This window comes from Chamaea fasciata, unplaced genomic scaffold (assembly GCF_029207755.1).
Source record: "Chamaea fasciata isolate MVZ Bird 193981 ecotype frontalis unplaced genomic scaffold, bChaFas1.0.hap1 SCAF_1, whole genome shotgun sequence".
Lineage (NCBI taxonomy): Eukaryota > Metazoa > Chordata > Aves > Passeriformes > Sylviidae > Chamaea > Chamaea fasciata.
Window position 1 is genome coordinate 29,925,426 of NW_027094086.1, and position 23,988 is coordinate 29,949,413.

General features: G+C 36.2%; 1 protein-coding gene across 2 annotated transcripts in view; it reads right to left on the minus strand.

Moving 5' to 3' along the window:
* Positions 1-762: 762 nt before the first annotated feature.
* The window catches only part of ZC2HC1A (zinc finger C2HC-type containing 1A), a 34,921-nt gene continuing 11,695 nt past the window's right edge, over positions 763-23,988 (minus strand). The window contains exons 3-11 of one of the 2 annotated variants that reach the window (XM_066179848.1): positions 23,475-23,591; positions 23,131-23,266; positions 19,884-20,032; positions 18,926-19,025; positions 18,141-18,249; positions 15,059-15,061; positions 11,746-11,865; positions 7,051-7,158; positions 763-6,398 (exon numbers count right to left, since the gene is read on the minus strand). In XM_066179848.1, coding sequence (XP_066035945.1) covers positions 6,212-6,398; positions 7,051-7,158; positions 11,746-11,865; positions 15,059-15,061; positions 18,141-18,249; positions 18,926-19,025; positions 19,884-20,032; positions 23,131-23,266; positions 23,475-23,591 — 1,029 coding nt within the window. In that variant the 3' untranslated portion in view covers positions 763-6,211. The remainder of the gene's footprint in view (positions 6,399-7,050; positions 7,159-11,745; positions 11,866-15,058; positions 15,062-18,140; positions 18,250-18,925; positions 19,026-19,883; positions 20,033-23,130; positions 23,267-23,474; positions 23,592-23,988) is intronic. The other variant, XM_066179839.1, reaches the window with a different exon arrangement.

Here is a 23,988-nt window from a genome sequence, read left to right on the forward strand (position 1 = left end):
CATGGAATTTATGGGAAGGTGTCAAGGATAAAAAGGTATTAAAAGGATTTTCACAGTGTTGTTCCAAGAGGTTCAGGTTTGAGACCATCTAAGGAACCTGAAGGCACAGAAGTCCATGGGACCTGATGTGATATATCTGTGTGCTCTGAGGAAACTGGCAGAGGAAGTGTCTTAAGTCACTATCCATGATATTTGGGAAGTCATGGCAGTCCAGTCCCTTTGGATGGCATCTTCTTCTGGTGTGTCAGTTGCACTGCTCAGCTTTGTGAGATCTGCAAACTTGCTCAGAGTGCAGTTCATCTCACTGTGTCATTGACAAATGTATTAAAAGAGCACCAGAACTAGAGTCCCAAAACAAGAGTCCTGAGGGACAGCACCTGTTACCAGCCTCCACCGGTACATATGGACACTGACAGCAACTTTGCAGCTGTATCCATCCAGTCAATTCCTCTTCCACTGAATACTGTACCCTAAAAATCTGTCTCTCTCCAAGTATACTAAAGAGCTCTCCAAGCTACTAAAGAGTAGAAGGAAGTTTCCTCTACTTCTGAATGAATGAGAAGAGGAATTGATTTCTATTCATCCATATTTAGAAAAAAAAAATCAGCAATTCAAAACCTTACTCTAATTTCTGCTCAAATAAATTAACTTCTGAAGAAAAATATAAACTTCTGGGTTTTTTTAGTAATTTCATCAACAAAACAGTGCTCTAATGTCATGAAGGAGAACAAACCCAGATCAAGCTTAAATTTACTATCCCTCATAGTTTTATTATTAAGAAAAAAAAAAAGGAAAAAATAATGAAATATTACAGATGTCACAGTGATGGGCTCTACATAAACTAAATTCTCAGTATAGTTGCGGAAATGGAGGAGATACAGAGTTAACTTTATATAAAGCAGATCACACTGATTTGAATATCTGGTATATTTTTCCAGGTGACTTAGGAATCCAAATCTCATCTCACTCAATTCAGAAACTCTATTCTTTGTGTATCTGAGATCAGATATCACAATATTCACAAGGATGAAATTATATTACCTACCTGTATGCTACATTATTTAAGATTTTACATTTGACTGCAGAAATTTGGACATCACAAGAAGTTTTATTGGCGTATTTGCTTTATTGTTAACAAGTGGCAAATTAGCATTAGGTGGTGATTTACATTTATTAGTTTAAACAGAACTGACACTTTAAAATAAACATACTAAATGAGAGGCAAATAAACCGAGGAGTTCTGGCAAAAATAAACCTCACTGGATGGTCACAAACAAATATTCCATGTACTGAGGGGCAAGGCAAACAAAATAAATGCAATGCTGAAAAAATTAATCACCTCCAACACATGAATGAACACGACATTTAAAAACACGGAACATTAATAAATAAACTTGAGAAACATAGTAAGTGTCATATGACGGATGAACACCAAGAGTTAGAACAATCATATAAAGTAGGCTTTGTAACAGTTATAGTGTACTCAGCACTTTACAGATCCCACCCAAATCCATTCATGGTTCTGCCAGAAAGTAAAACTGAAATATAGAACTATGGTAAACCATGCACTTCTGTTTAGAATGTGGGTTCAGTATTCAGCAATATTAAACTGAGTGTTTGATTTTGCTGACTCAGATGTTCGAACTGGGGAAATACAATTTCTCTACTGATCATTTTTATAAAGAACAAACACTTATTAAGAGAAAATATGAAGAAGCTGTTCTCTAGCAAGATAAAGTGGAATGGGACTAGATAGGATCCTCCAGAAATGTGCATTATTCTAGACTGACATAATACCAAAAAACCAAACCCAAAACAAAACAAAAAATGAAGTAGTATGCAAAAGTAATCCCTTACACAGTGAATACTGGAACCAAGTAACTACTGAATTCAGCTAATGGAGTCTTTTACCTAACACTTCTTCCAACAACACAATTAGGTCACTCAAACCTTACATAGCAAGTTGGAAAAAACCAACCAAACCAACCAGCAACAAAACAACCACAAGCTGGAATAAGCTGTACTTGAGAGGCAATAAAACTATTTTCACCAGAGTCACTAAAACAAAATTTACCAAAGATGAAAATTCTACCTTCTCATACAACCCATATAACTATTCATAGCTTAGTCAAACTGGATAGAAATAGAATTGAAAAAAGTGCTCTTACTAAACAGATTTTTCAGCCAAGATTAAAAACACAACAGGTTTGTTCTTTCCAGATATACAAACTGTATGTGATGGAAACTAGCACTTTGTAATACACAGACAATACCATTTAATTTTATATGCAGACTATTTACATAGTCTACATCAGTGTGCACTTATCTTGTTTAAAGTACTGCAGTCATACCTCCTTCCACTGACACGGTAAGCAGGCATCACAGGAGCTCTCCCTGCATTTCAGGCACCAGCTCTCAGCTTTGATGGTGAATTAGGAGCTAGTGCCTTGCAGATGACAGAGAACTTCCATGGTGCATACAGACTGTGTCACGTGTTACAATGCCATCTGGAGTTCCCACCCTGGGAAGGAGCAGGACATGTGGCTGCACTGGAGCAGCTGCTGCCCCAGCACTGTGGGAGAGGCTCAGTGCCAGAGCACCATGGAGAGCTCCTCCGCCCTGATGCCCTCCCAGCCAGGGAACTCTCAGGTGGAGCTTTCCCACTCCCTCCAGGGAGTTCAAGGGCTCTTTGAGTCTCTTTGGCAAATTTGAAAAATTCTGCTTATATGTTCATTTCATAGTTACAACCTGAAATGGGGATGAAGCACCTCCCTGTGCCCATCCTTCCTGCAGTGGTGTGTAAGACTAATTATTCATACAAACACATATTTTAATTGCTGTATATTTAGAGAGTCCAGTTTTGAAACTACCTAGGGTGTGGGTATCATGCATAAATATAACTCTGTGTAAGGTACATAATATAGAGATAAAGCTTTGAGCTATGCTGTTTCTACTACTGAAGCTAGCATTTTTCATAACTCCACTGCACTTCTATCAGCACAGCTCTGATGGTCCTGCACTGCTTCCTGGCACAAAGAGGTCCTTTGTATAACAAAAAATCACCAAAGTAGAAGGGGAATGCAAACTCCTTCAGGCCAAACATCAAAACCAGATTCTTCCTTGTTTATTTAAATGGCATTTTACATCTGACCTTTCCCCCCCCCCCCTTCATTAATGAATGGAAGAACCTTATTAAGAACATTAGGAAGATAAAATGGCAGACAGTAAACCTGTCATAGGGTTATACATTGGTATAGGAATCATCACAACAGTTACATCACTAAATTTCACTATAAACAGACAGTGCATAGTTCATGTTTTTTTCTCCCATGGAAACCAAGGCATAAGGGTGTGAAGAAGACTAGGGCAAGAGGATTTGGATGTAGGTCACCAATAAATTAAATTTGGGAACATCTTGACACATGTAATACACTAAAGATTGAAAATTCAGTCCAATTTCCTGATCTTTTTTTTTCTTTAAATATAACAAATTTGTTTCCCACATTCAGCTCTTCAGGGACGTGACAAAAACCAATCCACTATTTTGTACAAACATCTACTGAGGTGGAATTACAATGATCTGTGCTGCTACCTTGAGTAATACAGGCTAGGTAGGGTCTGTAACAACACAGACATTCAGTAACAAAACCAGTTGATAAACACAAAGCATACTGGGCCTCTCATAAGTCTTACCATACAGCACCAAACTACACAGTCAAAAAGAATTTCATTGTCTGCTTACATTTACTGTGGATTACAACACACACACATTATCCAGTGTTACTTTCAATAATCAGTTATGTTTCATAGACCTTCTTTGTATGGCCAAATTAAAAGATCAGTTTTAAAAACCTTTCTTTCTGTTCAGGCCAATTCCCTATCTAATCCTCATGACAAATCACGTAAGTGTAAATGAAGCAAATGATGTGCTACTCATGTAATTTACTAAATGCTGCATTGAAAGCAAAAAATCTCACAAACAGCTCACAAAGCAGCAAATACAGTAGCATATGAGTATTGATTTGAAATTAGGCAATCTGCCACCTACAATTCAAAGGAGAAAGAGTCAATATGTTTTTTCCTACAGTTAAAATAACCCTGGAAAATCTGAAAGGTATTTAGTGCCGTCCTAAACATTCCCTTTGTAGAAAGCATGTTTAATAAATAGAAAAATGCATTTTCCAGCAGAAACAACTACCAATTCATCAGGTAAGAGTAGATTTGCTATGTGATCAAACCTATTCTGGACTGGTATCTTTGCTGATGGACTCTCAGCTCACAATACTTCAGTCTGAAGACCTCCATGGCCCAAGTCCAGGGCAAGTTTTCCAAAGCAGGTTTATCTATGGAAAGTACTCAGAATTCCAGTTTTTCCAAATAGAGAAATGAATGTGCCATAATATGGATAATATGGATCCTAGAATCTAAACTCCTGGAAAATAAACTGGCTAGGATTTGTCAGTTCTAATAATCATTACCAGTCACCCATCCTATCATGCTCAGTAGCCAGTTAAGACATTCACTGAACTAATTTTCATGTTTAGCTTGTGGCATGCAACTTAACTCCATCAAGTCTCTTAAATCACTCATTCTCTTAGACTAGTCTCTGCTTTGAAGATGCTTTAGTCAATCACACTTTCTTCTAAATTGGCCCCACTGATAATCACAATTTTTGAGAATGCAAGCAACAACCACAATACTATCATAGAACACTATATTTTGTGTAAGTTGTAAAGAAATTAAATTAACTGAAACTAATGGTGTTTGTGAGCTGAAAGTACCAGTTCCTGACAAAAAATGTATTTACTGTGGGAAAGGCACAGTCAAGTTGTTTCAGATTGTTCTGTCACACATAATGAAGATGGTGCAAGTACTTCAAAACTTCACAAAATAAATTACTACATTAAGATACAAGTTAAGTGATTTGGCTTGTGAGTGGTTTTATTAGTAAATGTGTAATTTACTAATTTACGGTGTAATAAGTAAAAAGCTGAACAACTTTTGAGTCTCTCCTTTCTTCCCAATGGATTGATGTGAAGTCTATCACTAACTTGAAGAGACTGCTGCTTTGAGATCAGGAATACACAAAATTGAAAAAAAAAAAGTAGTCAGGTATTGACACATGTACCAATGAAGCACAGTTCCTCCCCTATGCATTCATATGTGTATAAGAATAAAAAAAGACTCACTACTTACATCAAGATCTACTGCTCTAATAGCATTAATTTCTATAGAACTATATATTTTTTTTTTGGTATTGGATACATCAAGGCTGTATTCAAAATAAGAGTTCAACATTTAGGTAGGATAAGCATAGACTTTGACTTTCCTTGAGGAAATGAGGGAAAAGAAAAAAATGAGCAGGACCATTGGAAATAGGACAAAGCACAACATGCTTAGATATGCTAGTCATGGTGGAGCACAGGAGGAGGAAGACAAGCATTTCAAAACAAAAGGAACTTAATAAAATTAATAATAATGAAATTAATACCATATTTGTCCTTATAAATACATAAAAATTTCATGTTTTTACTGAAAAACAGAACATGGAAGTCACAAAAAGAAAATCTTGTCTTTCTTCTTAGATGCAAAGAGAATTGTCAGGTAGTCTTTCCACCTTGATTCTTTAAAAAATCCTAGGAAGCAACTGTAAAGTCCAGTTAGCATGTTACTGTTAAAGAGTTTGAAGAGCCGAACTTTTTACACTTTTATCTAGGAATTTATAAGGAGTTGCTCATGATGTTTGCACTTAGAACACAGCATCTAAGCTGCTGTCACAGATGAAGGAAATGCCTCCACAGAGAAACATTTGAAGCCCAAGTTGTTCATGGCTAGTTCCCTATAGGTACGTATTACCCTACATAAGAGATTTAAAACATCCTATGCCTAGTAGGATTTACAAAAAAAAAAAAAATTGAACCTCTTTTGCTATCTAGGTTACTTAACGTATTTTTACTTTAATTTTAAATATTTTCAACAGAGAGTAGAGTATTTCCTTGAATGGCACAGTTTTAGACAGCTGCTATTTTTATATACAGTATATATCATTTATAAATAACTGTAACCAGGAGATTGCACTCAGAAAATTACAAAATGATGTTTCAAAGTTCGCAGCATGAAGCCTAATTGGATGGACTGCTCAAGCTTTCCATGCAACAGTACATAGTAGATGTTCCAATTTCTTGTTTTCTTTCTGCTTTAAAGAACGTGTTCACACAACCATTCTTCGAATTCCACACTCACAGCAGAACTTCGCCCATTCCACTGGATACTTCGTTCCACATTCATGGCAGAACTTGGATAAGTGTACAGGTGAAATTCCTTCGCTGCTTTTTGCACTTCCTCCATTGACTGAGGATGGGCAGTCTCCAGTGTCATAACCAATTTTCCCATCAGACCTGAAAATTCCCAGATGAACATTCTCTGTAAGCCAGTTCAGTATAACTGAATATAAAATTAGTCTAATCCTTGTTATTGTTTACTATCATTTTCATGCCTGCACTTCCTATTTACAGTGGTATATCTTATTTACAATGCTACCCAAGCTCCCATATGTATCTCCAGATACCCACCTTCCCTTAAAGAAAACAAAAAACACCAGAATTCTAGGAGCAGGATCAAATATTTCATTGACTATTTAGATTAACTGGAGTGTCTGAAAAGTTTAAGCATAGCTTGTCGAAAAAAGAAAGGCTAAACCAGCATTCAATTTTCATCCTATCCTTTAAAAGGGCAAGACAATTTGTGAGCTTAGCATGCCAGATTTCATTCAGTTTCTACTGAAATAGTATTTGGTTATTTTTACAACAGCTCCCAAGTGGTTTTTGACATTTCCAACAGGGTCTTCTGTGCACATCTGAGACAGTTGATGACAAAGGTGTGCTGTCAGATGATAAACTTTCAAAATACATTGAGCATCTTGTACAAGCCAAATAACATTGATCATCTATTAATTGCAGAGAATAATACATTCCCCAACTTCTTTTGTAGTAAGTAATCCCCTTTAATGAAGGCTCTATTAATGACAAAATCCACGAAGTTAAAAGCTACCTTAAGTGGGTATCTGAATTGCTAGTTTTTCTTCTGTTTGTTAAAGCACCTGTGCTCATGGCTCTTGCCACACTAGGAGGGGTTGATGTCCGGGTTTTTGTTGTGCCTCTAAAAAAGAAGAAACATCTGATTTATACACACACAGAGAAATACATACAAGAATACACATTTTCAAATTGTATGTATATATATACACATACACACACACACAAAAAAGTGCATCAATCTACACATTAGTTAACCGTATGAAAAATAACTCATTTCCTACCAACAGAAGACAGAGGAGCTTTGGCATGAACTTGCATGGTTTGAACTGTTATGACTTGAAACTTACAATGACAAGTTAAATGAAACAGCAAGTCTCTTCCTGTTCCATGTGTCTCACTTCCTAACAGATAGATCCTGCATTATTGGATGCTCAGTACATTCTAATGTCTACCTTGACAATTATAAGACACTTTTTAGGCCTGGCAGGTCTTTTATGAAAATAGAGAGCATGTTTTAATAGTTTAAGATCTGTAGAAAGGATGCCATATTTTCAATACTTTGTGACCAATATGAAGTGAGTGAACAAGACTTTTTTCTTCTTAGATAATGCCTTAAATCCTTTTTCTTCAAAGCACAATTATATTTATGAATATAAATAGAAGGAGAAAAAAGGAAGTGCATCCAGGTGGGCATTAGGGCCCCAATTTTTCTCTAAACTGTCACAGTGTTCCAAAGATCCTATTGATCCTATTGGAGTCAATAGGATGACCACACAGATATGAAAACTGCTTCCCTCAGAATTCATGAATATTATGAGAAACCAGTATACAATGATCAGCATATCCCAAACATTGAGAACATCTTGCTGCTGGCTTTGATAAGTAGAGAAACATAAGAAGCCCCTGAAAACTTCAAGTAGCACTAAGAAAAATAAATTGGAAGGGGTATTGTTTTATAATTTGTGATCAAGTGCAGAAGTTTTTACCATTCACTGAGATTTCTTCCTTCTTGGCAAATCTTTGGACTATGACCTCTTGTGCATGACCAAGATTTTCTGTTCTCATTCTTGAACACCAATGCATAAATGAAATTTACTCACTCAAGGATATTTAAAAAAATTAAAACAAGACTCGATTAAAAAAATAGTCACCAAGAGACCATTCATTCCCTTTAGAAAAACCTAACTGCTCCTTTAAGAATTATAAACTATCTAGTCTCAGTTTGGTTTTCAAACTACATATAAGGAAGTGCATTCAACTCCAGTAACTTCAAATGCAACACTGACACAACTGAGGAACATGTAATAACTCCTGAATTATAAATATGCTCCATAAAACATTTCTCCCTTCATGTAATGCATATGGAATAAAGACGGCTTTTCAGCTCCTTTTATCACTTCAACCAGTGGGAAAGTGATCAAATAATTAAGCACAAAGGCGGAAATCAGAAACTAATTTTAAGATTAAATACATTGAAATAATATCTAACTAAAATATTCAAGTTTAACAAGAGTGGCTTCTACATTCAACAGGTAGAGTGGAAGGATCAAAGATTATGGTTCACCGGGCAGAACACTGACCTCCTCCATTAGTTTTATTGACTGCCCCCTTATTTTGCAAGGAGATTCTAAAGATGGACTTAATTGAAAAAAAAAAAAATACTGCACAGACTGAAAAACAGTACATCAGTTAAATCAGAATTCAAACTTACTGGAAGTTATATCAGCCTTTCAGAAGTTATGGAATTCTAAAATAAAAGTCATAAATGTAGCCTAAATTACACTGCTATGATGTACAGATGCTGTATACTCAACTTGTGCTATTTTCCCCAACTCACTATACAATGAAAAGAGATCTTAGCTTATAATTGAGTAAAACTCATTAGAGCTCTATAGTAGAAAGAACCTACTGGACTGTTATTTTACCTGTTATGGAAGAGAGAAAAATATATAAAGAAAATTCAGCTGCACACACAGAAACATAATGGGATCATCATTGATCAGGGATGATCAGGCAATGAAGCTAAGAATAGGACTGTGTCTCAATTCCTGATAGACAGCTCCAAGTAATTAAAAAAAAAATTCAAAATCATTACTGACTCAGTTTTCTCTGGATTTTCACCTTGGGACCAACATACAACTTTTTCAAAACTAACAGCATTATTTTCTTAAATTGAAGTCTTTTCACAGTGTACTTTGAATCAGTTTTGAACATCAGATTAGGAGTCCTAGATATTTGAAATAAATTGACCTGAAAACCAGTCCACTATTCTTCCCTGTATTTCAACTGAATCATATATCCTCATCTCACTAAGTACTCTGAAAATTCACATGGTGCTTTAGTACTAGCTGTATACAAAAGAAATTTCAGAGAAATCAGTGTCTTCATACAGCATCCAGGCCACTGACTGAGCCGGGGAGGAGGAAATCAAAATACTGAAAAGCCACATTCAAAGTGCACAGTCCACCCTGTATATAAAAGGAGGCAAAGTCTCAAGAACAGATAAAACATCACTCATTAAAGGTTTAACAGGACATCTTCATTCCAAGATGTTTAAACACAGCTTTCTGCATAATTTCACCAGTCTTTTTGCACAACAAGTTTTCTAAAAGTATAGAAGAAACCTCAAATGTATTTTCAGACCAGAAACTTCCCTTCCAACCTTACCCATTCTGTGATTTCTGACATTTTTGATGATGTCTACAACTTTATTCAGCCCAAATATAGACACACAATTAGAATCAGGTTTCACATATGTTTGGTGACAATTCTAGAAACTGCATCTTTAAGTAGCAATTTGACCTCTAGAGACAGATGCCTTCCAACAAAGTCAGATATTTTTGGTTATTTCAACTTGTACCACCACAGCTTAGCTTCTTCTGATCTGCCCCATCTCTGCCTTCTTTATATACTTGTCCACTTCTGTTGTTTTTTCTGTTTGGCTGGATTTTTTGTTTTGTTTTTGAAAAGCTATATAAATCCCTGCCCTACGCTATATCACATGAAGTATGAATACTGCCTGACAGCATGTACATATGGCTGTGTACCAGTACCAGCTGGAACTCTTAAAATCTAGACATGCTCTAAAAAAATTTATTATCCACTTTCTATTTTAAAAGAAATAAGATTGAAAGAGACTCTCCTTCCTAAAGCAGCTTATGTTGTACATCTAGTTGAATTACCACTGCTAGCAAAATAAAAATCTGCAAGTAATTTGTAAAAGAAGTTTGTCTTTTTCTATGCATGCATTCATGATTTGGTTGAATTCTACCATAAAATACTGATATATAAATCTTGCTTCTTAGACAGAGTGTTTTCAGATGTTCTTGACAGCTGTCACTGTTATCCACAACAGCTCAGAGTCCCGTGCAAAGTCATAAATAACTTTCTGCTGACTAATGGCATGCGTCCCAAAGTCCAGAAACCTGTGCCATAAACTGCAACCATCCACACTGCTATGCTGAATATAAGAATGGTTAGCACTTCTTGCTAACATTCACACTTGCTGGATGCTGCTGGCATGCAATATACTGAACAACCTACAGCAAGTAAGGCAGATATAATTATTGAACTCAGTAGATACTTGAGTAAGAACAACAAGGATTGCATGAAGAGCAGAAGTCATCCCTATACTTTTAAAGAATTTTTCTTGAGAAGAAAAAACAAATCACTGCTCTAAGGATAGGGCCTATTTTAAGCAATCGTAGTAACTCATTAAGCTCAATTTTAATTTGATTTGTAAATTAATTTCATTTATAAATTTCATTTAATAATGTATTATAAAATGAAAAACTGAACTAATTTTTGATGGTTCACAAGATTTATAACTAACCAAATACACACAGGAGCAAATAAAAACATAAATAAACTCTGTTTAAAAAGAACTCCTATTCCTTTCATTGCTTTTGCTTCTTCAAAACCAAAGTCAAATATTCTGTCTCTGTCTCAAAGATACTATAGTTTTGGTTACAGCATTAAGACATTCAGACACATTTCTACTATGTAAAGCAATACATTCCATGTATGTGTCACATAATTCATTACTTATTTCTCTTTTACAATATGAAAAAACAACCAATTTGAATTTAGCATCTTCCAAAACATAACAAAGGCTTAATTAAAATTTAGTATCTAATGCCTCTTTAAAAATATTAGAATAATTGTAATAACCTTCCTTCTAAACTTAGATCTAATAAACACTTCTGAATATCCAGAAATCTTTATATGAGGTAAACTGGACTTAACCAAAGACTTTACCTTTCATTACAAAGTCTGCCTTCCTCATGTTTTTGGACCTACATTACAGATGTAGGAGTTAGACAAATATTTCACCTTAAGAGAATAAAATTACTTTGTCAAAAACCAGTACAGTTATCAGGCTTAAATGCTTCCTCCAGTTTTGCATCATGCAGTTTTATCTTGGGTTTACAAGTTCATAGCTTTGAATCTGTAATCAAGATGCAAATTCGTTATTTTTAATCTGTAACCAAGCACTGACAGAAGAAATCAAATCTGAAAGAAACCTTTATCTTCCCTGTCCTATCAAGCTGCTTACCTCACTCTGATACTAATTATATCATCCACTCTTCTCCCACAGCATTTAGATGGAAGACATACTGGGCAGCTGATGTTTGTCAAGAGCACATTTTTCTACTTAGGAGAAACATTTTTGCAAAATAGATAAACCACACTGATTTGTAATACTTACTTATTTACAGGCAACAACTCATTTGGCCTTTTGATGGTACTGTCTGTTTTTGTATCAGTGTCATAAAACCTTTGCACATCTCTTCCAGTTCGCAGTGGTGGGCCTAACTTGTCCATCTTACTATTAAAATATATAAAGCGGTGCTCATAAGGACAGTGCTATATTGCTATTCAAGTTATGCAAAAAAAAAGAAATTAAAAATACTCACAATTCAATACTTACATTACCAAAAAAAAGTGCAAATCAGACTTTAATTATCCAGCAAACATTAGGGTTTCTTCTTGCTTTGATGAGGAAACGATTTCATAGACATTGAATTAGGTTTCCAATACATTTTTTAAAATTCTTTTTCAAACAAAATACTAATGCCAGTTATCTGCACATCCTGCTCAATGTATTCACATTTGGTCTCTTTTAAGAACAGCTTTTATGATGTCATACAACACACCTAGAAAAGGGGGCTCATAACTACAAGTAATAAGTGTAAACATTAGAAAATAACAGATATATAAATACAACTTTAGAATTAGCAAGAAGAAAAATTTTTCCTTAATTTTTTTTTTTATTTGTAAAGGCAGAATAGAGGACAGCCTGAAAGAAACCCAGCTGTGTTTTAACAACAAAAATCCCATTCACAATACACAGTACTATATACACAACCAATGCTTTAATACTTTTTTTTTCAGTAATATGGATAACATTTCCAAACCAAAAAAGAACAAATCAAAAATCCAATTTAAAATGTTTTTTTTAAAAAGGTGACCAACAAAATAATAAAACAAAATCCCTCACTCACATCATCATAAGGGGAAACTGTAGCTTTTCAGAAATCGCAACTTAGATTAGAAAATCAGATCTTCAAGTTAAGTTCTACATTTTTATTCATCTCATCATCATAAAGTAAAACCTACAAATAGCCTCCCAAATGGATGTTCTAGTTCAAACTAATTAACTCCTGTTTGACCCAATATATATTCTTTACATACTGCCAAGAAACTGAGAAGCAAGACTGAGGTCTTTGACACTGTAAGACACACACTCCAACCTAACATGATTTTCTTAGTTATTTTTGAACTTTAACAAATTATCAGCGTTATCTGTGAACTCCAGGCACATACACTGAGTAGCACACCAAAGAAATATCCTAGAAGCCAACCTACACTGTCAAAATAAAGCACTACACTATTCTTTCACACCTTAACAAAAACAAAAACCCAAAGGTGACAGCCCTTTCATGTTCTAATGAAAAAAAACATGATTACAAGAATCTTTTGAAATGCAAAGATCTCGAAGACAACTACTTACATATATCTTAACTGAACTGAACAAAGCCCTGTAAGTTATGGTCTTCATAAAAGGAACATATTCTTTTAAAAAGAAAATGTTTTTAAAGGTTACAAATGCTTTACGGAAAATATGTAAGCGGAATTTAAAATTTACTGCTATTGATTTGGTGTGTTGTTCATACTGTATTTCAGCTGTAAGACAGTAGTAGATGTGTCACTAGCAGACACTATTCCCAGTAGGGAAACAGTAACATTAAAGTGTATGTTTTATCCCCAAAATAAACCATAAATTAAAAATTAATTTCTAAGGGTTCATTTGCCATATTAAAAAATATCATATAATTTCCAAGTCCCATTAAAAAAAACCCAAACAAACATAACTGTTCACAAATTAAACCTGTACAGAAAAGTAATCTGTACATGCAAAGATCCCTTTCTGGCCACAAACAGTGGTGTCAGGTTCTGTTGGGCAAAACAGAATGGATGTGGATATGGAGTTTACCTGTTTGCTTACCCTTAGGTTAGGAAGAACCTACCCAAATTTTTGTCCTGAACATCTGATTGCTTCAGACAGCTTACTACAACTGCCATACACCTCAAGAAATGTAAGGCACTGCTAACTTGCATACTGTTATAAAGTAAGTATCAATCTTGGGTTCATAACATGATATCAAATTATAAGCCTAATGACAGATAACATACAGAATAAATTTTCCTTTTCTCAGTTCTTCAACATAAAAAAAGATAAAAACCTATTTTCACCCAAATGAATGAAGATTTTCTTACTGACTACAACAGTCACATGTTACTCCTCACTTGTCTCTGTATGACCCAGAAACAATGCCCTTGTGCAACACTTTCATTCATACTGGAAGGACTGTCTGTGTCCTTACTCTGTCCAGGCAGAAAAAGAAAACTCACAGCACAACTAAGCTGATACATCCTGATCTACACGTACAAAGTAAACCTCACTGGCACTAACATAGTTCATGTTGATGGCACTGTGCTGTGCTCTCTCAGTAGTCCATTACTTGGGGAACAGAGCAGGAGAATTCAAATAAGAAAAAATAAAAATAAAAAAGGACACCGCACAGTAAAATAACTTACAGTAAGTGAGCTCATAAAATAGGGTTCCACTTCTGTCCCCACAAAGTAAAAGTGCGTGCTGCGATGTTGCACAGGAGCTTTACAGGCGACGATTCCCAGCTCCCTACCTTCACGGAGCTCCCCCGGCCCGGCCCCGGGCAGCGCTGCGCCAGCGCCACCTGCCGGGCGCGGGCGGCACTGCGCGCTCAGTACAGCGTCCCCTCCTTTCCTTCCGCGCGCCCCCGCACCAACAGCGACCACGGCTCCACGGAGGGCACAGGTGTCCCATCGCTTCGTACGAAGAATTAACTCATCCTTGACATTGCACAATAGAATTCTAATTCTACTATTAAGCCTCTCTTCTATTACGTTTCTGGAAAATCCAGAATTACAACAGTATAGGCAAAGATGGAAGGTTACACACTGAAGTAACACCTAAAAAAACCCCCCGAAGTTAGTTCCCTTGGTGCAATCTGCAGGAACTTGCTTCTTAGAGCAAAACCTGGACTTTAACCTGGTCAAAATAATGTGCGTAGGCTCTTCAATATTTGTCAAGGAGAAAAGAAAAAGTGATTAACATTCCATTTAAAAGATTGCCCTTAAAACTATCCCCACACTACACTGCTCAGCAAATTGTTTCACTAATAACTCAGAAGAGCACAACATCTTATCTTACATCACAAGCTCTGTCTGACTTCGGTACAACAGAATCCCAGATCTCACAATAAGGCTTGTCATTGTACTGATTAAATCATACATGTAGTAAAAGAAATAAATCTTGTTTGATCTTACTGAAGGGTAAGGTTCAAATGTTATATTTTAGAAAGTAATTCCAGTTGCATATGTATAGCCTAAATTATGTTTTAATGTTTAAAATCTGTCACTGCAGTATTAATTATTTTCACTCTCATGTAGGACATTGACTGTTAGTGTCTCAGTACCTGCTTTGGTATAATTCCGTAAATATTGCAACAGAACTCAACAAATTTCTCCCTCAAGCCCCAATACTAAGGCAGAAGTTGAGATGATTAAGGCCAAAATTGTCACCAGCGACCAATTCGAGGAAACTAACTTTCCCATGATGTGACTGGCTCCTACACCTCTTTGCTTCAATATAGCTTCTGACAAATTTGTCCCCAGAAGTGAATGCAATGAAGCTAAAAAAAGAAATGCCAGGTCACAGATACAATACTTAGGAACAAGACACATTTAACAGCCACCTGTGGAAGATTGGTTAGTATGAGCAGCAAATACCATAAGGGCTAGTTCGAAAACAGAAGAGAACAAGTTTTTTAGAGCAATGAGGAGGACTGCAACCAGAAAACACACTCACCACACCCATACTCTTATAATCTGGAATTTGTGCAGGCAACTGAGGTTACAAGCCAAGTTAACATTTACTGCCTTTCAGGAGAGATCATTTTCTGAGAGCTGTGCCAACCAGAAGCCATCTATTTGTGCTTAGCAGAATACATAAACAGAGAAAACCTGTTCAAACATCTCCCCAACTGCTATTTGGCTTCATCATGTCACAGTTCTTTCTCCAAGCAACAGAGGAGAAAATGGAAGCCTACCGAAAACAAAGTCCAGTAAGCAATTGTGTCAAACTGACAGACTTACTATGTCAAGATACACAGATGCTGTGAGTTTGTGGAGAATTCATGAGGCTGTTTGGGCAAAAATGTGAGCTAAGCCACTTGCTTATCTTGCACTAGGCTGGTGCAATGCTGAATGATGCCCGGGGTGAGGCAGAAATCTCACACCCCAATGGTGTCTCAACGAGGCACAGGAGTGCACCCAGGCCTCAGTACCAACCTCACTCCACCTTACCCATGCACAACCAGCCTCTGTTACAAATCTGTACCTTTGGGAAGATAATGATGTGAGGTTGTAGCATGCTGACAGGAGTAATGTCAGCTGGCCTTCACTGCTCGCTCACCTGGGTGGAGGACAATACCGAATTATCAGGGATCTGTGCTGCCTTTGTTACAACCAATTCAGCCAAAGGTACCCAAAGATAATTAATAGATTGAAAAATGCACTCACCAATATGAAAATGAGAAAAAAGCTGCTTCTCCACCAACTAGGACCACAGCAACTGGTAACCAATTATATTTGACTGTAGTCATACCTCCACTTTTCCAAAAGGTCTAAAATTGATATTTGAAGTCCTCCATTTTTAGAATATGAGAACATGACCTTACTTCATAGACAATGGGCTTACCCCTCTCTGCCCTCCCCAAAGCAGGGATGACTCTTTGGTAAGATTTGCACCTCCAGCTGCATCAAGAGTATAGCTGGGAACAGTTATACATAGCACTGAGCACTTATATTTTGTAGATCATTTATCACCAGCAATCTAAAAAGAGTCAATGATCTGCTGCCTCAATAAACTGCATTATTTGTGAATCTGTAATTGTAAAAGTTCTTACTGAACGTAACCAGCCACAGTGCATAACTGGTTATAATCACAAGTTAAGACAAGCTGCACCCAGCCCCTCTGATTTCTGAGGAATAGCTGGAACACAAGGGGGTTATTTTCTACCAAATTTTATTTGCTAATTGCAACAGCAACTGACTGGTAAAATTAAATAGAACTTCCTTGTTAACAAGTGAAGACCAAAATTGCTGCATCCTCACAGACAAATACAGACTTCAATTAGGAACTTTCAACAGGAAAAAACCTTTCCCAGACAGCTGGGTTACACCACTGGACTCAGAAACATGCTTTCAAATAATCTCAGCTGACTTTTTTACTTTTTTTGCTTCTTTGCCATTCATCAGTAGGTGTTAATTCAACTTCTAAAAATGGAGAAATAAAGAAAATCAGTGAATAAGAGGCTGGGATTTTCTGACAGTCAAGCATAGATGCCTAGAAATGGTAGTGAAGCTGACCAAAGACTAGTGAGACACCAGGAGAGGGAGGAAATAAAAAAAGGAAGACATCTGTCAACCTCACGGACTCTGCATGTGACCTGTGTCTCAAACAGTTATCATGAGTAGATAGAGCAAGGAGGGATAGAATTTAATTCTGATGATGTAGGGCATTAGGAGGGAAGCATGACAGAGTTGTAATTCATATTCATGCATAACCTGTAAAATTTAAGAGTGATAAACCAAAATTCTCTAGTTTTGTGTAATTTCTGTCCAACCTCATGAGTTTTCAGAATGTCTTTTTTTTCCTCATGAACTTAGGACTTTTTTTTTCCACATTATACAGTCTTCACCAATCGGATACTCATTTTTATGGGAATAAATCTTTTTCAATCACCACTGTTATAATTGCAACCACTTCCTTTTATGTTTTGTGTTCTCAGTACTCCTTGGTGCTCCTCAAACATCTGTACAATTACACTACTTTTCTTCAATCCCTTCCACAGATTTCTCTATGAGATTCTGGGAAATGTCAACCCCTCCAGCAAAGCATGAGTCACAGCCTTGATCACAAACAGCACTTAGACTGAACTCCAATAATCTTCATGTAACACCCCTTGCTGTCATAAGTGCACTGGTTTTGTCTTATTTGTGCTCATTCATTTGTTGCCTCTTAAGACAAGAAAGGGAAGAGAGAAAGCCTCCATCCTTTTGTCGTAGGAGAGAAGATCCTGTCACAATTGCCCTGTAGTCTATGGCAGAAGCCTCGCTTCTATTTCCATGTAGTGTAGGAAATTATGCCTAGTGTTTTCTGCTTTTTTAAGACCCTTTAATTTTACCAATAAAAAATTACTTGCTCCAACCACTTCTTCCTATTCTGTAATTTTTAATATACTTCATATACCAATTAATATACTTAATATACAAAACTCTTGACTTCCTTTGTTGTTAAATCAACCTGATAAAACCTTTGCTTTCTCCAAAGTTCTCTTTAGTTATATTTACAGATGAAGGATAAATGCAAAACACTGTACTTCTGAAGCTCATAAGGAAAAAATAAAAAAGCAAGTGTAACAATCCACAGAGACTTCTAGAGCTAGAAAAACAATATGAAATAAAGCACAAATGACAGCATTAGATGGAACTCACCCTGCTTGTGGGTTCACCATTCCCACCGAGTTTTTATGAGCTGGTGATAACGTCTGAATTTTGCTCCCACTGGATCCAGATGAAGACAGTGCTTTACCTGAAGAGGTACCTGGCAGGTGAAAAGCAAGCATGAAAATATAAGATGTTGCTGCTGAGATGATACAATTTATTAAACACATTTTAATAGCAAAATTCAAAACAAGCGTTTTAGAAATACAGAGATATATGAGCCAGTATCAAGATAACACAAAAAGAAAATGTTTCAAAAATCTATAGAAAATATGTAATTGAGACATAGTATTTTATTCTAAGAAAACATACTGTATCTCAATTACTTTGCTCAGGAAAAAAAAGGGAAAGAAAAGTTGATGTACGAACAGAATGTGTTTCATATCCAATGATATCTGAAACCCAAATTAAGCCACTATTTGCATAATTATAATATACATGCCTTGACTGTATTTTCACCAAGTTATGATCATATTCAGCAGACAAATTAGTTACAGAATTAAGCATTAGATAAATTTCAGGTGAGAGATCAGTATTTGATACAATCATGCATTACTACACTGGATTCAGAAAAAAAAAACCTGACCTGATATAGTAACCAGAATCCTAAGTGCTCAAGAGTCTTTTTAGATCGATGGCAATCAGTGCCCCTTCGAAATTTATTTTAAATGAGATTTTGCAAACCACTTTATCAAATAAACATAATTTGCACAAATATGCATTGAGAACTATTATTTAGAAAGGACATGGAACAATTCACAACATTCATTTCATACCTACACCAGTTTTGCTAACACCACTTGGCTGTGGTAAGCGTGATGATGGTGATGGTGTTGATCCTACAGAAGGCATCTTCTTAACTGGAGCAGGTTTGTACTGTAACAAAATACAACCTAGAAATTTAAGCAATTAAATCAAGCTATCTATATAACACAACAGGTAGTTCTTTCAGGTACTGTGGGAGAACAGATGATGATTTCCTACTAGATAACCAGTTTCTGGTATGGGATCACGCAAATAGTGTTTGATAATCTGTTTTCTAATACTTACAGATGATACTAGCAGGAAACATTCTCTAAGTTAGTGGCTTTGTTGTTCAACTGTATGTCTTCCTGCATTTTTTTTTCTTTTCTACAGATTTTACCAACTTTTACCATAGCTGGAATGAAGCTGAAGTTATGATTAGAAGTATCATCTCATTACCAATTAATTTAAAAGAGTATACTCAAAGGCAGAATTACTTTTGTCTTCAAATCCAAATCTTACTTTCATCTTTGTGGTCTGGACTAGTCCCCGCACTGACTCAAAATACTGTGTAATACACTTAAGTGCCTCTAAAGCCTCTAATTAGCCACAATACTGCTGTCAGTTGTCCTGTAGTCAGGTACCTTTGCTTGCCTGTTAGGCAAGTTTCTAATTGAATTTAGAAACCAGCACAACAGAAATTCAACTTCCTTTACAAAAACTGCATCTCTGTTTCCTCCTTCTATCTTTACCTGTCATTTGCACATTTCTCAATTACATTTCTGACTGGTTTTGGTTTTGCCACTGCTGCCATCTGACTTATGGATCTCTGCAGTTTAAGAAAAAACCTTGTCCTTGCTTAGTGTCTGTGCAAATAATAATAGTTAATAGAATAAAATAGTAAATTCTTTTTAAAAGCAACACACTATTTAAAAAGCTTGATTTGGCATTGAATGCAAGTTACAAGTTAAGAAAAGTGTTATACCTCACCTGTGTACGAGTAGGAAGCTTCCCTTTGGTATCAGCTGCCAATTTCCCCTTATTGGTAATACGTGCAGCTTGCTCCTTACAGAAATTGATGTGTCTGTCAGCTGCATTTTCATTAAATCTCCTCTGACAGTATGGACACTGAATGTAATCTTAAAAACATAAAAAATCTAATATTAATAATCTGATTTAAAAATGAGAGTGTTCTGAAATCTTTTAAAGACCAGCCTCTCCTCCAGGGGAAATTATTGCTTCTTGAATCTGAAAAGAAAATACAGATTGCTAGGTATTCTCATTTGATGGATAAGAGTGTCTGAGGATCAGAAATAATCTAAGTAAAATCAGAAACACTTTAAGAGATGCTATTCTGCAGAGAAGATACCCAAAAAGGTACAAGGATATGGCAGAGATCAGCTGGAAGGAAGTGGAGAAGAAGCTAAACAAATTAACAATCAAAAGTTTAATAAAAAACACAAACAGTTCCGTTTGTTCAAGATATTGGAATACGTTAAAACCTTTCCCACACAAGCAGCAAAAGACAACAGATCTGTTTCCTCTGGCAGTTTTGAAAGAACTGAGAAATACTAACTGAAATACTGGAAGTGATCATTAAAAACAAACAAACAAACAAACAAACAAACACAAACAACAAAACAACACCCCCAAACCCCAGAAATTTATCAAATAAAAAGAATCAGAAGAAAATCAGTCAAAATTAGGAGCTAGCTCTCGAGACATGCAAAAGAAAGTAACTGGTGGCCGTGTTACTTTTGCAAGATTAATTTAATCACATTGCAAACACTACTACATACAGGAAACATTATTCTCACTGGAGAAAAAAACAGAAAGGGCTACATAGATGCTTAAAATATTAAAAGATACATCATCTCTATGCTGGAAGCACCACACCTTAAAATACAGTGCCCTTGGAAAATAATGTTTGGACTGCAGTTTCAGACAACTGGGTATTTCAGTGTCCAGAGATTTTAATGCTGTATGCCCCAGATTAGAGCATTCAAAACCATGTAAGCATCAACTTAAAAAAAGCTTGACACTGGCAAAGCAGGTTAAATTAGTGTGTTTCTGGGTCACTGTAGAAATGTATTGAAGAAAATGAGATGAAATTGAACAGTCATTGCCTCCAAAATTACAATTAGACATTATAAAACCTAAACAAAGTTTGGGATTACATGTTACTAGTCCAAATTCAGTAGATCTGGCTTAAATACTTGTCCCTTTAAATATTTATAAAGAGTTTTGAGTAAATTAAATGATATAATGGCCACCACACCATGAACTGTGACCCAAGAAGTGTGAGCTAAGGACAGAGGAAGAACACAGAGAAGTGACAGCATGGGAATCTCATGGAGTAACAACATCAATTTTTTGTTTATTTATTTTACATAAACTCTGCTACTATCAGAATATTTAAACATAAACTATACCTTAAAAGACAAAAAAATCAGAAACAGAACTGTTTATAGCTATGTAGTTAAGTCAAAATTATTCCAATGAAAGTAAAAAAAAAAAAAAGAAAAAAATAATAAAGCAGCTGTGAAATGCTAGGTAATATGCCATTTCTGGCTGGTGCAGAGTTCAGTTCCCACAGAAAACTTTCAAAGCCCACAAATGCATCAGACTGTAGAGGATGAATGTATACTCTTAAGAACCAGGAATTGTATCTTCATCCTTCTGTAAAATACATAGTACCAGTCAGACACTTGGCTCCCTGAAAGTACTGCTCATATTGTCCAGAGCTTCTAGGATTCAATGTAAGCTTTATAAAACAAAACCTAATCAAAATAAGAGGGCAGTACACATACACAGTCAAGCTCAGGGTGACTTAAGGTCCTTCTTAACCTGAGCCTATTCTGCACTTCCTCAGAAAAAGTGGAAGAGGAAATGGAAGAAGCAGCAATACTAGTTATTTGCCAGCTCAGAGCAGTTAAGTCGAAAATATGAATATGAGACTCTTTCCATTAAAAGGAAAAAAACTCACTGCTTGTTAGAAACAAGCGTTCCCAGGACAGAGTGAGTAGGGGAGGATGGATACAATCGTGGTATGTCCACAATCTTCCCACTCTCCTATTGCAAAAGTGGAAAAGGAGCACCAGTAGCTGCTCCTGCTCTATTTGGAAGAAGAGTATCCACTGATCATTCTGTGTATGGTCTCTTCATTCCTGGTTTCTTCTGCCTAAGTCTTACCCACTGCAGCAGGATGATGCCAGCAGATGAAAACCACAACAACTAGATATAGATATGCTATATTATTGATATAGATAAGCTAGATTATTAATGACTCTTTCCATGATCAAGCCTTGTGATTCTTATCCACAGCATTTGCTATTGGCTTTAGGATGGCTTTGCTTATGAAAATTAGCTATATGGCTTTTCAAGACTGTGAGGACAGAATGCTGAATATTACTGCCTCTCAGAGTGAATACATAATTACACTCCTAATACTGGAATAACACATCTCCTGTAAAGAAACAGGGTAAGAAAACTTCACATCCTCACTTGACCACAGACAGGCAGAAGCAAACACACGCCTTTTCCCAATCTTTCTGAAAACTGCCATTCAGCTAATCAAATGGTTTAGCTCTTAGGACAAGAGGAAGAAATACATCCTTCAACCTATTATCATATCCCAGAAGTTAAATGAAACTTCTCATTCACATCAAACTGCTTGAACACTCAACCCAGTCTCAGTTCAAAGGCACCCTGTCATGCCCTTGCTAACATGAACACCACACATCTCACATACCCAAAACACAAGTACCACCACTACATGAGGCATTAAGGCATACACTACATACATGAAACTAAAGGTGAATTCAGCAAGAAATGGGAGAGATTGCATTTGAAGTACAAAAGTACATTCCCACAACATAAATATGTTGTGGGTGTCAGCTAATAAAAAAGGCAGACTGCTATTTGTGAGCAGTTCTACTGCTGTGAGCACAAACAGGGTATTGAAACAATTTGTCCACCCTGTGGTTTACAAGACATCAGAAAGCTGTGAGTTGGCCCCAGCTACCTTTCCACACATTAAAAACAAAGTCATGGGCTTTGAAAGCTCCACAGGATGGGAGCCAGCCAGACTCACAGTCACAACCCAGCATGTGCACAGGGATAGTAAGTCATCTTCAAGAACTTGTGAACGTTGTATTCCAACAAATTCCTTTTCAATTCAAATTTCTACACATAACTGTAAAGAAAAGTCGTTAAGGAACTTGACTGTTTTACATACCAGGGTCATATGATGGTGGAGGTGGTGGAGGGAGTTTTCCACCATCTTTAAGATTAAGTCCTTTGGCTGCTCGTATAGTTGCTATAAATTCCTCATGTTTTCGTCTCCAGTTAGAAGGTTTTTTGGGTGGTTCTGGCTAAGAGGCAAAAAAAGAAAGCTTTGTATATTTGAAGTTTTTACTTGAAGCTAAGTATGCACCTTATTTTAGTACATAACATCATAGTTAGATTTCTTCCAAATCTTAGTTGATCTTATTAACACAAACTGCCAGCAGAAATAAGCCTTACTAAAATGCATATATAGTATGCCCAAAATGTTCATGTTCAGAGTAAATTATAACATACCCGTGGCTTAAGAGGTTTTACTGTGGGAATGTCAGTTCCTTCTGCTCTCTGTCGGCTGGAATCGAACGTCTTCCTTTTCTTGGCAGAAGTTTTTTGGCAAATGGGTCCATGCTTTTTCTATAAGCAGAAGCAAAATTAACGGAGAATACAGAACTTAGTTTTGAAAACAGAAGTTATTAACACAATATTTGCCTTTCTTGATATAAAAACTAGCAAAATAGCCCCAACTCTTGATGAATAAGCTCAGGCAGTTTTCACTCAAACATTTATGCCAGCCACTACCTTTAAAACAGAACTACTGGAATTCACAGATGTGTATACAGGGTCACAAAAACACAGGTGATAAAGAAGAAAAGTAGAAGGCATCTATATTTCCTCCTTGCACATAAAAAATAGGTATGCAGCTTTTGCATTGAGTGGCAAAACAAATCATGGGTGCCAGAAATTCATACTCACATTAAGGCCAGACTGATTTCTATTAACAATGGAGAAGAGAGTTTTGGAGAAGGCTAAC